Source organism: Scomber japonicus, chromosome 10 (assembly GCF_027409825.1).
Source record: "Scomber japonicus isolate fScoJap1 chromosome 10, fScoJap1.pri, whole genome shotgun sequence".
Classification (NCBI taxonomy): domain Eukaryota; kingdom Metazoa; phylum Chordata; class Actinopteri; order Scombriformes; family Scombridae; genus Scomber; species Scomber japonicus.
Window position 1 is genome coordinate 17084459 of NC_070587.1, and position 12017 is coordinate 17096475.

The following is a 12017-nucleotide window of genomic DNA, read 5'->3' on the forward strand; positions in this document are numbered from 1 at the left end:
TATGGCGTGCATCTTAACCAATAGGCTACCAGGGCACTCACAAGCGGATTACTTCAAAAGCTTACAAAAATAGATGTAAAAGTTGCAGCTGAAAGTTGCCTCCACAGAGGAACTATTATTACCGGGATTGTGAATGCTGTGTGAACTACAAAGATGCAGGTTTTATAGCTGATATACAAGCTTCAGCTCCCATTATGATCAAATCCATATTTAGTACACAGATAACAAGCCACTTTTCCCATCTGGCATTCTTTATCTCAGGGTCAGCCATTACTAGAAGGAGAATAGCCAGCCTACAGTAGCACTAGTCTTTTCACAGACCCAATCAATGTGTCCTCTGCACTGGATGAATGTAGAAAGCATTTCTATCACCCAGAATGAATTAATCAAGTCCTTTGTGTGCATGCTGTATTTTGTGTTGGTGCATAGGCCTATGTGCACTATTTTCTAGGTGTGGGGTTGTTTCTTCACACTGTCTGTGTCTAAAGGCTGCAATAATTGTCATGTTCTATAGTCAAAGGGTGATAATAACTGCCCAGTTATATTGTCACATGATTTGTGTGAGGGAAAATGAGCTACACAGTAGGGAGAGTTGTCAAGAGCCTGCATTTAATGCTCTCCAATGGCCTTTCAAAGATATGCAAAGGTCTAGTCAATTTGCACTCAGTCAGCTACATTTCCCCACCTAACACCTTGTGAAATTGAAACAAACTAATTGGCAACCAGTAATAATTAACGGTACAGTATAACTTCATTTAAATATATATCTAGATGATGTATACAGGATCTATACTGGCTACTTTCTATATGAGAACAAATGTACCTGTTTTTCTGTGAGGATGACTCTGCCCAGCAGCTGGTCCTCTAGTCCTCTCATGGTGACAGTAAAGTCGATGATGGAGGTGCGGGCACTGATCTCAGGGGTATAGGCTGGGTTAGGCAGCTTGGTGGTCACATATAGCCTGAAGCCCTTCATCACATCCACCTCTTTGTCACCAATTTTCACCTGTGCAAAGGAAGGGAGAGAGAGAGGCAAAGACACATCTTCATTATGAGTTAGCATGTCAATCATACTATCAGTATAATACCAAAATAAGGGCACAAAGTTGGTATCACAAACTTTATTATACACATGTAGAGGTGCCAAAGGTAAAAAAAAAACTCCAGTTTAGGGCCCTTAACTGCTCACACACACATTTGTTATGACAGTCGCGCTCATTCAAGCAGATACCAAAAGTCTTGACAAATGAAATAGACTATCCTGACAAACATGATAAAAGGTGTCCTGGTGGCAGTAAAACAAATGCTTTGCTGATGCAGCTGCTAAGAAACATTTACTGTGCATGCATGTTAGTGCATGTACATGCATGTGTACTTGTGTTTGCACTGATCATCATTTAATTACTCATGGCAACAAAACTTGTAATTATCCATCTGCTGGTTTGTCCCTGGAGTTGTCTGTCTGCAGACACCTTCACTTCCTCCTCATACCAAGATATTAATAGAAATTAAAGCTTTTTCAGGAGAGAGAGAGGGGGTATGAGGTAGAGTGTAGAAACCTCTAATCAGGTCCCTCATTAGGTAGCCAAGAGACTTCTTGCTGAATGTGTTGCGTGGATATAACCCGTGCTTACTTGCAATCACCATAGGGTAAAAATGTGTGTGCATGTATTCCTGCAGTGGTGCAGTTTTGTATGTATATGTACAGTATATGTGTGTGTGTGTATGTGTGTGCACACATGTGTATATGTATGTGTACATTCGAGTTTGTTTGTTTGATGCATGTGTGAGATAGAGAGAGGCAGCTGTGGTGTCAGCTGCTGAATAACCAGCTCAGCCATAGCCAGGAGCTGAGAGGTGATAATGAGAGAGAGAGAGATGCTTGCAAGCAGACGTTCACTCTGCCTTTTTCTCACAAGCTCTTACAGTCTGTTCGAAATGTGTATACGTGTGTGTGTCACATATTGCAATGACTAATTCATAAATCCATTGCTGAGATGTACAGAGCAGCAACTTACATTGATGGTTATCTAGATGAGAAAAGATCACAAACAGAATGCATTTTGACTGACCCTCCCAGTTGTGTTTTGTGGATATGATTGCTTAAATTTGTAAAAACGACACAAAAACACATTTATGTGTGCAATAAAAAATGCTTTTTGGAAAGTTCACACCAATTTATTGGCAGAGAGACCAATTTAGACTGCTTTCTTTACATGCAAAATCCTATATTTCTAGTAATACTCAAAATCCGCATCCAAAGTTGGCTTCAGGGCTATAATTTTAGCTAAATAAAATGCTGACAAAATGAGAACCATTCAAACCGCTCTCTGCAATTTTCCAAATTAAAAATATCTAACTCCAACAGTACATTACAGGAAATTAGGATACTGACAATGAGAGTGGTCTAATTTTCACCATCCAACCCCAAATGAAAAGAGCAAAACAAATATATCAAGCAGGGAAGAGGCAAAATGTTGCCTTTCTCTTTCCATCAACAGAAAATGTAATTTGTAGAAGCCAGTGAGATGAGACCCTCTGTAGCAGTGTGCTGTAATTTTATTTATGGGACACACTCTCACTATGAACTCATTCATTAGAATAGCCAGTGTAGAAATCATATTCAAGGCTGTTAGAAATAAATAAATTTAATTTGAAACGACATTAAGTGCTAATTAAATGTGGATATTTAAGACATGATTTGTTGGGAGTTTTTTGTGGGTATTTAAATGTAATTTTCATCTTTCTCATAACTCTCTTGCTCTCTCTCTCCTTAACACAGCACAGCTATTTGACCAGAGCGCAGAAATATACTACAAACCTGAAATAACCTGAAAAAAATACCCACCTCATCCGTAAATCACCTGCACCAATTTAATGTCCTATTAATACCACAGCTGTCACTGTAATTCATTTGGCTGTACAATGTCAGATTTTTTTACATTCTCATTGTAAGAAACAGAAGTTATTCCCTGAGTCTCAAATGTTGGATCTAAAGTATCATTAACACCTCCCTGAACAGAGAAATCCCAAAGCCCATTTTTTTTCCAATATAGCACAGCAGTAATAAAAAGTGTTTGTGCATTAGGCCATGGTCTGAGGTTTACCTTGTGAAATATGTTCATTGGCTACTGGTAGGTTTTAAAATCGGACTGAAGGAGTACAGTTTTGTCAATGCAGCTTATAAAGATTTATGCGTACCTATAGTACATAGAGTCAAGAGAGCCCACTTTGTATTGTATTATTATAAGAGCTGGAGATGCAGGACTTTGATATTAATACAAAAAACATAACAAAAGCATATAAAAACATGTGAGAGTTTTTGGTTTTCCAGACAAACAGGGAGAAATGACCTCTGGACAGTCACTTAGTCTTTACATAGTAAAACATCCACTATGAGTGACCATGAGTCAGTGACTGAGGACCCTTTAATCAGTCCCAAGACAATGAACCTGATTCGGGACAGGTGCTCCAGCTGGCAACAACCAAAGACCCTTTGCACCTCCAGCCAGCACTTGCAGCTCCTCTACACATGTCACACTCTGTCAGTGAGCAGGATTGTTTTCCCCTGTTTGAGCTTATCAGCCTGTGTTAGTACAGGTGTGACAGTTGGCATGGCAGGGGGGAGCTGGCCAAGTCCCATCATGCCTCCAGCCGGCGCTGACTAACACACCTGCCCATTTTACACTCTTTTAACCAAGTAACAGAAAAGAAAGCAAAACTCAGGAACCAGAAGGTCTCAACAGGGTTATTCTGCTACATTACTTTGTAAGTGGAGCCAGTCTTGATGAAGTTTTTCTCGAGAATGTTGTCAAGGGCAGGGTCCAACTCCTCCCCTACATCCTCGATCAATAGGGGGCGCCCAAGAGACAAGCTGTCCTCCAGGTGGTTCTTAAAATATTTATGGTTCAGTGAGGTAATCTGGGAACAGAAACAGAAACATTTATTATTAAAAAATGTTGCTTTTGTTATCTCAACATGTAATGCAGTTGAGAGGTTGAAAAATTTGAAGATTGATCTACATTGGAGATGTGTATTCTATTTATTTTATCAGTGACATTAATGTGGACTAAATGGGAGCAAAAAATGTTTGGATTTTATCAAGTGACCACGTAACCACATGATGACAGTAGCAATCATTGTTTCGTACAGAATGACTCATTTATAAGAAACCGTGAGAAGCATCTGATTCACTCAAATGAAGAAGACGCCCATTTAACCTCTCTCTCCTTAAAGCAAAACCTCTGACTGGGGATTGTGACTAGTCAAGCTAATAAAATATCATTTTTTAAGATGAGCCATTTTTGGAAAATGTTATAAAAATAAATACAGTTGGTCTGATGAGGTCACTTGTGAAAGTAGTTTAAACCCGCAGCCGTGTCTGTGTCTTCAAGACACTCATAATAGGATTGCAGAATGCATTTACTCGGCCCAGAGATTGCCCCTAACAGGGCCAGTAACCTTGGCTGGTCTTATTACTCCTACAGAATTCTGCAGTACTTTTCCAGGAGGCTGTTCAAAAAGAAAGGCATGTTGGAGAAGGAAAAAGATTTTAGAACAAAACACCTTTTTAGAAATAGAGAACAAATCTTTAAATCTCATGTTACAAATAAATATGAGAAAACTGTTAAATGTAGACAAATTAAGACAAAAAAGTAATAACACTGAAGTACTTAATTAAGTTAGAGTAGCTGAGTTATATGCAGTATTTGTATGAACCATCATTTTGTTTTAATTTTATTCTGTAAAATTCATTTGGTCTCAATGGACCAATGACTTTCTAATTATTCAAAATAAGGCATTGAGTCAACAGAATGTCTTTTCTGTTCCTGTATAATGTTAACTATTGTACATTTATCATACATTACATAATGCATAAGCAGCAAAGGTACAGATACCTGAAGCTCATTTCTGGCCTCTTTGTTCTTGATCCAGATTTTTCCCTGAGTCTGGGGATCAACAAGGAGAGGGAAGCGTGCTGCTTTGGTGACAATAATGCCGTTCTGAATGGACAGGTCATCATTGGGGAGCCCCTGTAAAAAGACAGAAAGAAGACGAGTGAGTCTCACTCCCACTGTTTGTTTCAACTAATGTGATTTCATTTGTATATTAAGCATTTACTCAGTTCAGCCAGTTTTTGTCTGTTACCCAGTATTTGACTCAGTAGCAACTAACTAAACAACAACTAAATTATGAATACATTTATCTAACAAAGAAGGGTGATAATATCAAAAGGTTATATTATGTTCTAAGAAAAGGTTGTAATTTTGTTTCTCTATAAGTGTCTCTGCTGGTTATGCTGTTATTTCATCTATTTTGTGAGATCAAAATAGACTTGCTGTGAAAAACAAAATCCAATTAACTGAGTTCCTAGGCTCAGTACAACATACAGTGTAGAAATATTACATACTGTATCTACTCACAGTATCCACAGAAGCTGCAACTAATGATTATTTTCAGTATTCATTTATTTGTCATAATTGATGTCTACAAATATCTTGTTTTGCGTGACCGGCAGTCTAAAACTCAATATATTCTGTTTACAACAATATAGACAAAGAATAGCAGCAGATCATCACATTTAAGAAATTGACACCAGGTTAGATTTTTTAATGTTGAAAATGACTCATATGAGTGTCAATTACCCAAACAGTTGCTGAGGATACCTTTCAGCTTTAGTTTACTGACTGAACGCTCTGCTGATGCAGTTAGTTACTGACGTAGATATCTGACCTGTAGGTTCCACTCGCTGACGGTGGGCGCATCAATGAGCAGCTCAGTCAGATTAAGGTTGTTGCCAAATGGGATTCGACGCAGCTTCAACTCCCGCTGCCAGTTACTCAGCAGCAGATTACGAAACTCCTGATTGAAGGGGCCAGAGTAAGAGAGGAACGCTGTGGCCAGAAGGACATCACCTGGAACAAAACGACAAAGCTGTTGGTTCATGTGCAAGTCACACGCACCCTACACACAGGTCATGTTCAACCGTAACAACTAATTAGATCTTGAGTAATGCCAACACAATCAGAAAACAGCTCATACTGGAAGTGGCAGGTTATTTTGGTACAAGGTTGCAAAGACAAAAATCCTTAAAATTCATACAACTAATCAGATATCGCTAATCAGTCACAAGTCAAGTGACATTCTAATCTGACTACATTGTTTGAAAAGAGCACCCAGGATTATACACCATAAACTACCATAAACTAGTACACCTTATTTTATCAACAGGGATGATGTATTTTTGTCAGTTTTATTCAAAAAAGTTTTGCAAATCCATGTTTTTAATCATAGAGCCTTATTATGCGGTCACATCTTTTTGAATAATATTTAAAGCTCGCTTTGTAACCCACCAACAAGGCGCTTGGTCTGGGCAGCAAACTCTTTGCTCTGCTCTGTCCATCTCTCCTTCTCGCCAGCTAAACCGCTGATCAGACTGGAAGCTGTCTGCATCTTGTGTCTGCAGCGCTCAGCGTCCTCCAGCAGTGTCTGAAAGAGAAGGGAGGGCAGATAAACAGGTCAGTGGGTTGATGTGTCTATTTGGCCTCAGCATCTGTCCAGCTGTCTCTTCTTCAAACCATACATCCAACTGTCTGTTTGGGTGTATTTATACAAGTAAATGTAAATGGACAAATGGTACATTTCATATCAGTATCGAAATAATTGTGTCTTTTGTAAGTTGAGATGGTGTTTAACCCCTGACCTCAAGGTTTTGGTCAATCAACACTGGCTCACTTATATAAAAGAGATGATTTCAAAAACTTTGATGTTCTCTCCATCACTGTGATTTTCCTTCAGGTCCTCTAGTTTCCTCTTAACCTCCATTCACCCAGTGAATGCTGAGATAGCCTCCCAAACTTGGACAGGTGTGCTTGCATTTTCAGTCAGCCTGTATATCCTGCCTGTCTACAATAGCTTTCCTTTTAAAAATATATAAAGAGGTCAACAGCACCTTTAAGCCATTTATCACACCTATCTCTTTATCAACTACTCACAGGCAGTAATGAGGTTGTTTACCCAGTAGCAATAATGTCTGTTTCATCAATAAAGACTGTCTGCTTTGGGCTTCCACACAATTAAGAGGCATATCAAAGTCAGCAGCCATTGTCTGAGCCTCAAACACTTCTGCTGTGAGCCCTTTAATCTCATTTTTGGCCCCCGGAGATGAACAGCTCTGCGTCTTAATCACAAAATTATAAAAAGACTCAACTTGAGCTGTCCAGATTTCCTAACCAGTTGATGTCGATGCACATACTGTTCCATTTACTTGCTGTTATTTATCACAGAACAGAGAGTACTGATGATGAAAAACAAACACCGTAGACACACACGTATGCGCACACGCACACACACGCGCACACACACACACGCGCGCACACACACACACACACACACACACACACACACTTGTGTTAGTTGCATTCATTTAAAAAGTGATAATTGGGTAACTCTGTGAGTCAGTGAGACTTAGTGAGTCACTATGTTTTTTTTGTTGTAGGTTGTTACAAGACTTCAGGCAGTGTTCAGTGTTTGCCTCTGTGATATAACACTGTGTCACCTGTATTATCATAGTGGTGGTTAGAACATCAACAGCAAATTAAACCTTAATTAAACTGATCTGTTCTACCTGTCCTAAATAGTTTAAAATTACACTGTTGTCATGACAACATAAGTTTAGGAAATTTTCAACTATGTTTGTCTCTCTTAATGAGCACATTAAGATACATTTAGCTCATGTAAGGCCACCACCCTTTTTTGAAAAGGTCATATGTTCACTCTACATAGACATAATGTTTTAGCCTGTAGTTATGTGAAAAATGCCACAAGAGAACAAATGTTTGCATATTATGAAGGGCAGGAGTAAGGTGAGATGGTGTACAAAATCTCCTTGTTCTAGGCTATGAGTTGAATCAATAAACCATAATAAACCAGCCTTGTGAATTCATAACCAAAACATGGAACAAAAAAGTGAATTATGAAAAATGTAAGGAACAATTCACCAGTCTGGACCCAGTGTTGTACCTGCTGTGTGCTGACAAAACTTAGCTAAACTGAATTCATATTAAATGAACAGTAATGTAAGTAACAATAAGTAATAGTTGTGTAAGATGAAATAATTAACAGACTATCACTGTTTGTGCAGTGTGCCTCATGTCTTACTGTATTGTATGATATATTTCTCTTTCTGTTTATTTGTTGTTGGGGTTTTTTTTCTTTTTTTTTTACATTTTTCAAATAATAAATCATGGAAAAAAAGATATAGCAGCAACAGCACCACACCTTAAATAACTGATCTTATCAGTTTTATATCATATGATCTAGAGTTGTGGAAGTTAGTAAAGCTGTTGACCTGTTTTTCCATCATGGCCTTCTCATACTCTGCCTGTACCACATCCAGCTCTGCTTGTTTAGCATCCAGTTCAGCTTGAGCCTTCTGAAGGTCCAAGTTAGCTATAGCGAGGCGATTCTGCTGCACTGCCAAGTTAGCCTGAAAAAGAAAGTAAGAGTGAGAGAGAGACAGAGTGCAAGCTGTGATGCTTTTATTGCATATATATTTTAAAAAACTCCTACAGGGTCATGATGAGTTCTCTATGCGGATGGCTTAAGAAAGAGAAAGAGAAAAACTTAAAGCCTGAAACCTGAATGAGGTGAGAGACAGAGAGGGTCAGACAGGTGAATACTGTAGAGATGTGTTTTATTCAGACAAATGCTGGAAATGTTATCCCAGGACATTTGTCCCTATTTGGATGGGAAAAGATGTGTTTCTTTCATTAAGCAACTCTTCATAAGAAAACAGAAGAAATGAAATAATAATAATAAAGAAATAGTTTGTGACATTTTTTTCCCCAGGTCATGCCAGATAGTTAAAGTGGAGAGGTGAAAAGGTAATACATGTTTTTCTAGAGCAATTTTCAAACTGTCTAAGTGTGCATGTGTCTGAGTGAGTTTGGCTGGCTTGGAGAGGAGGGAGTCTGAAGCATTCATTTAATATTAATTGACATCTGAGAGGAGAGGAACATCCCTGTCTATCTTTCTACTTGTTTGTCTGTGCAGCTGTCTATCTGTCTGGATGTCTGGCAGGGCAGTTTAAAGGGAGGCCACCACTGAGCTGGAAACCAGAAAATCAATTTGCTAGGCTATGTTCCACGTTAAGCAAAAGGTCAGGATCAAAGAGAAGAGAGGCAGGGAGTTCTCATGGAGGTTGTATAGAATAAGAGAAAACAGAACATGTGAGTGTGCATGTGTGTGAAAGAGACAGATTGAGAATATTTGAGAGTAAGAGGGAGGGGGAGGGAGAGAGAGAGACAGAGAGAGAGAGAGAGAGAGAGAGAGAGAGAGAGAGAGAAAGGATAAGGCAGAAAGGAAAGGGGAAGAGAAGGGTTATTATAAAAAACAGGGGTAAGCAGACACATAAAGGTGCAGAGAAAATGGAGGATATTGAATGTGGCAGAGGGCAAAATAAGTAGAAAAATGAACCTAGTGGCAAGGGGGGAAGAAAGTCAAGTAAAAATTAAGAACACATTGACAGAAGTGAGAGCAGTGGTGATCATCACATCAGGCTAGGTTGTGGTGAAGTCAGTTCAAAGAAATGACTGAATTCTTCCAGCTGAAGCATTTGTATAATTGTCATATACCAGACATCCATAGACTGCACTGACAGCAAGACAAACTAAGAAAAAAATGTGCGTGAAATCACCATAAGCAGGCGAAAACAGCTATTACTTGGTGAAATATAGCTTATGCTGTTGTTTTTCTAAACTGAATTCCAGTACTGTGCATCTGTGTGGTGCACCTTATTTATCCAAGATTTTGTGTGTGGAGTGTTCAGCTTTGCACCCTTTCACTGTTATTAGTTCTGTGTGGAATATGGAATTAATAATGCCTTGGAAAAACAAATAAATACTGACAGAAGCAGTGATGTGATGGTGCAAAGGAGCAATTCATTAGCGCTGCTTGAATGTAATAAAGGATACGTCAGTCAGTTACGTCTCTCATTCTTAGCAGAAAGCCAGAAGAGATTTATAAGTTCATTTATTTAAAATTGTCATGCTGGTGTGACTTGGGAGATTTTATCTATTTCTAATGCCAAAGACAGATTAGCATATAATACATTTTTATGATAATACAAAACACTGACCAAATATGTGAGTAAGATATGATCTTAAAATAAGTCCTTTGATGTTCACTCATACACAGCGACCAAACTCGTTCAGTGTAGACAGCAATCTTTATCACCAGATAGTAATTAATATTGTATGTTCTCATGCATTTGATCTTTCAGTGCCCCACTCTACTTTGTGACTTTGACTGCTACAATGAGTATCAGGACCAAGTTTTCTGCCAGGGTAGATCCATTTTTGGGTTCATGCTAAAAGGATTAAATTCAAATTGGCCCTGAAAACCTAACTTGATAAAGGCCTAAATGCCAAAATGCGGGAATATAAATAAATCCTTTTTATATCAGAGAGAGTCTGTGATGTCTCGCTAGCCTGGGGCTTTTCTGCAGAAAAACAACTGCTCTGTTCCACAGTGCATGTTCCTTATTCATCAGTGTGGAAGAGTGGGAGACAAGGGACTTTGACCAGAGAGTGTGTTTGCAAGTGTGTGTGTGTGTTTGTGTCATTGGTGAAGCTGCTGGGTAATAGAATAATCACAATATATGTGTGTCTGTGTGTGTTAAGATACAATTGAAGAGACTGACGTTTGTATTCGTCTGCAATGGCTGCCATTATGTCTTCCACTATTGTAACTGTGTGAGTCTACTCAACTAAGAAAAACGTCACACAAACAGAACCACTGTTTAAGATACACTATGTTACCTTTAAGGGTAGGACCTCCTTGTTGATGGAGAAGAAAGAGGCCATGGCTTTTGTCCATGATGCAAGACCAGCCACATTGCCACAAACTCTTTTGGCTGTTTCAATGTTGTAGTCAGGCATGTCAAAATAGGGCTGCAGTAGCTCCACCATTTCCTCATTAATGGTGTCTTTGGGGAATTGCTGCAAGGGAGAGAGGGGGGGTAAAAAAAAGAAGAAGGGTAAGGAGAATTGAGGAGGAATTATTTTAATTAAAGGAACAAGATTTTTTTCAGTCACTACATGAAGACAATATATATATGCAACTCAAAGAAATGAATGTAAGCCCTGTTCCTTTTAAGTGTGTTGCCTCTGTTATTTGAACACAAAGAATGTAAAACGTAAAATTAGTTAAAAGGCAGGAGAGGAATGACAAAGATACCCAGACCTGTGTTGATTTAAAGAGAAAAAAAGCAGATAGCTGAGCAGGTAGCAGAGGAAATGATAGGAAATAAAAGGAAATATATAGTCTCACTCTCCCACCCTACCTACAGAGAGAAAGAGGGAGAAAGGAAAAGACACAGTAGCGCAGCTCAGAAACAGAAATGAGGGACAGAGAAGTCAAAGAGGAACACAACAAAGAAGAGAAAAAAGGCTGTGCGAGAGTGGATGCGGAAGAAAAAAAATGGACAGAAAAAGACCAGAAAGCAAAAAGCTCCAAGATACAGAGATGCAACAAGGTACAAAGATAAAAGAGCTTGCATAGAGGTGGTAGGCTGTATGACAGAAAACAGTCAGGACTAACAGAAATGATGGAGCAAAAAAGGCATCGAGGAAGGAATGGAACGATGAGATGTAAGTAGGACAAGGTGAGGAAAACACAAGAAAACAATGTGCATTGAAATCTAAAGAATTAAATCTCAGACTCTAGAAGTCCTCACACTGACTTGTTTCTCTTTCACACATTATCCTGATTTAATCACAACAACCTGGACTCCAACTACTACAAATTAATGTTTAACTGATCAATAACAAGGTACATAAGCTGATTGGCCCAAACCTGTGATTTTGAACTCCTATGCTTAATATACAAGAGCACACACTTGTCACACTCTGAATCTCCTCCTTCTTGTTGCAAACAATAAATACCAATTATGATTATGAAGTACTGTGACATGCTGTGTGATTGCTGCCTGCGAGGTTGAGACTCCATTGTGGCCA

At 38.8% G+C, this 12017-nt stretch overlaps 1 protein-coding gene across 3 annotated transcripts in view; it reads right to left on the minus strand.

Moving 5' to 3' along the window:
- dnah5 (dynein, axonemal, heavy chain 5) overlaps positions 1-12017 on the minus strand; it is a 101843-nt gene that overhangs the window by 23644 nt on the left and 66182 nt on the right. For all 3 annotated transcript variants that reach the window (XM_053327431.1, XM_053327429.1, XM_053327432.1), the window contains 7 exons: positions 10821-11000; positions 8351-8488; positions 6354-6489; positions 5734-5915; positions 4899-5033; positions 3766-3921; positions 824-1006 (listed from right to left, as the gene is read on the minus strand). In XM_053327431.1, coding sequence (XP_053183406.1) covers positions 824-1006; positions 3766-3921; positions 4899-5033; positions 5734-5915; positions 6354-6489; positions 8351-8488; positions 10821-11000 — 1110 coding nt within the window. The remainder of the gene's footprint in view (positions 1-823; positions 1007-3765; positions 3922-4898; positions 5034-5733; positions 5916-6353; positions 6490-8350; positions 8489-10820; positions 11001-12017) is intronic.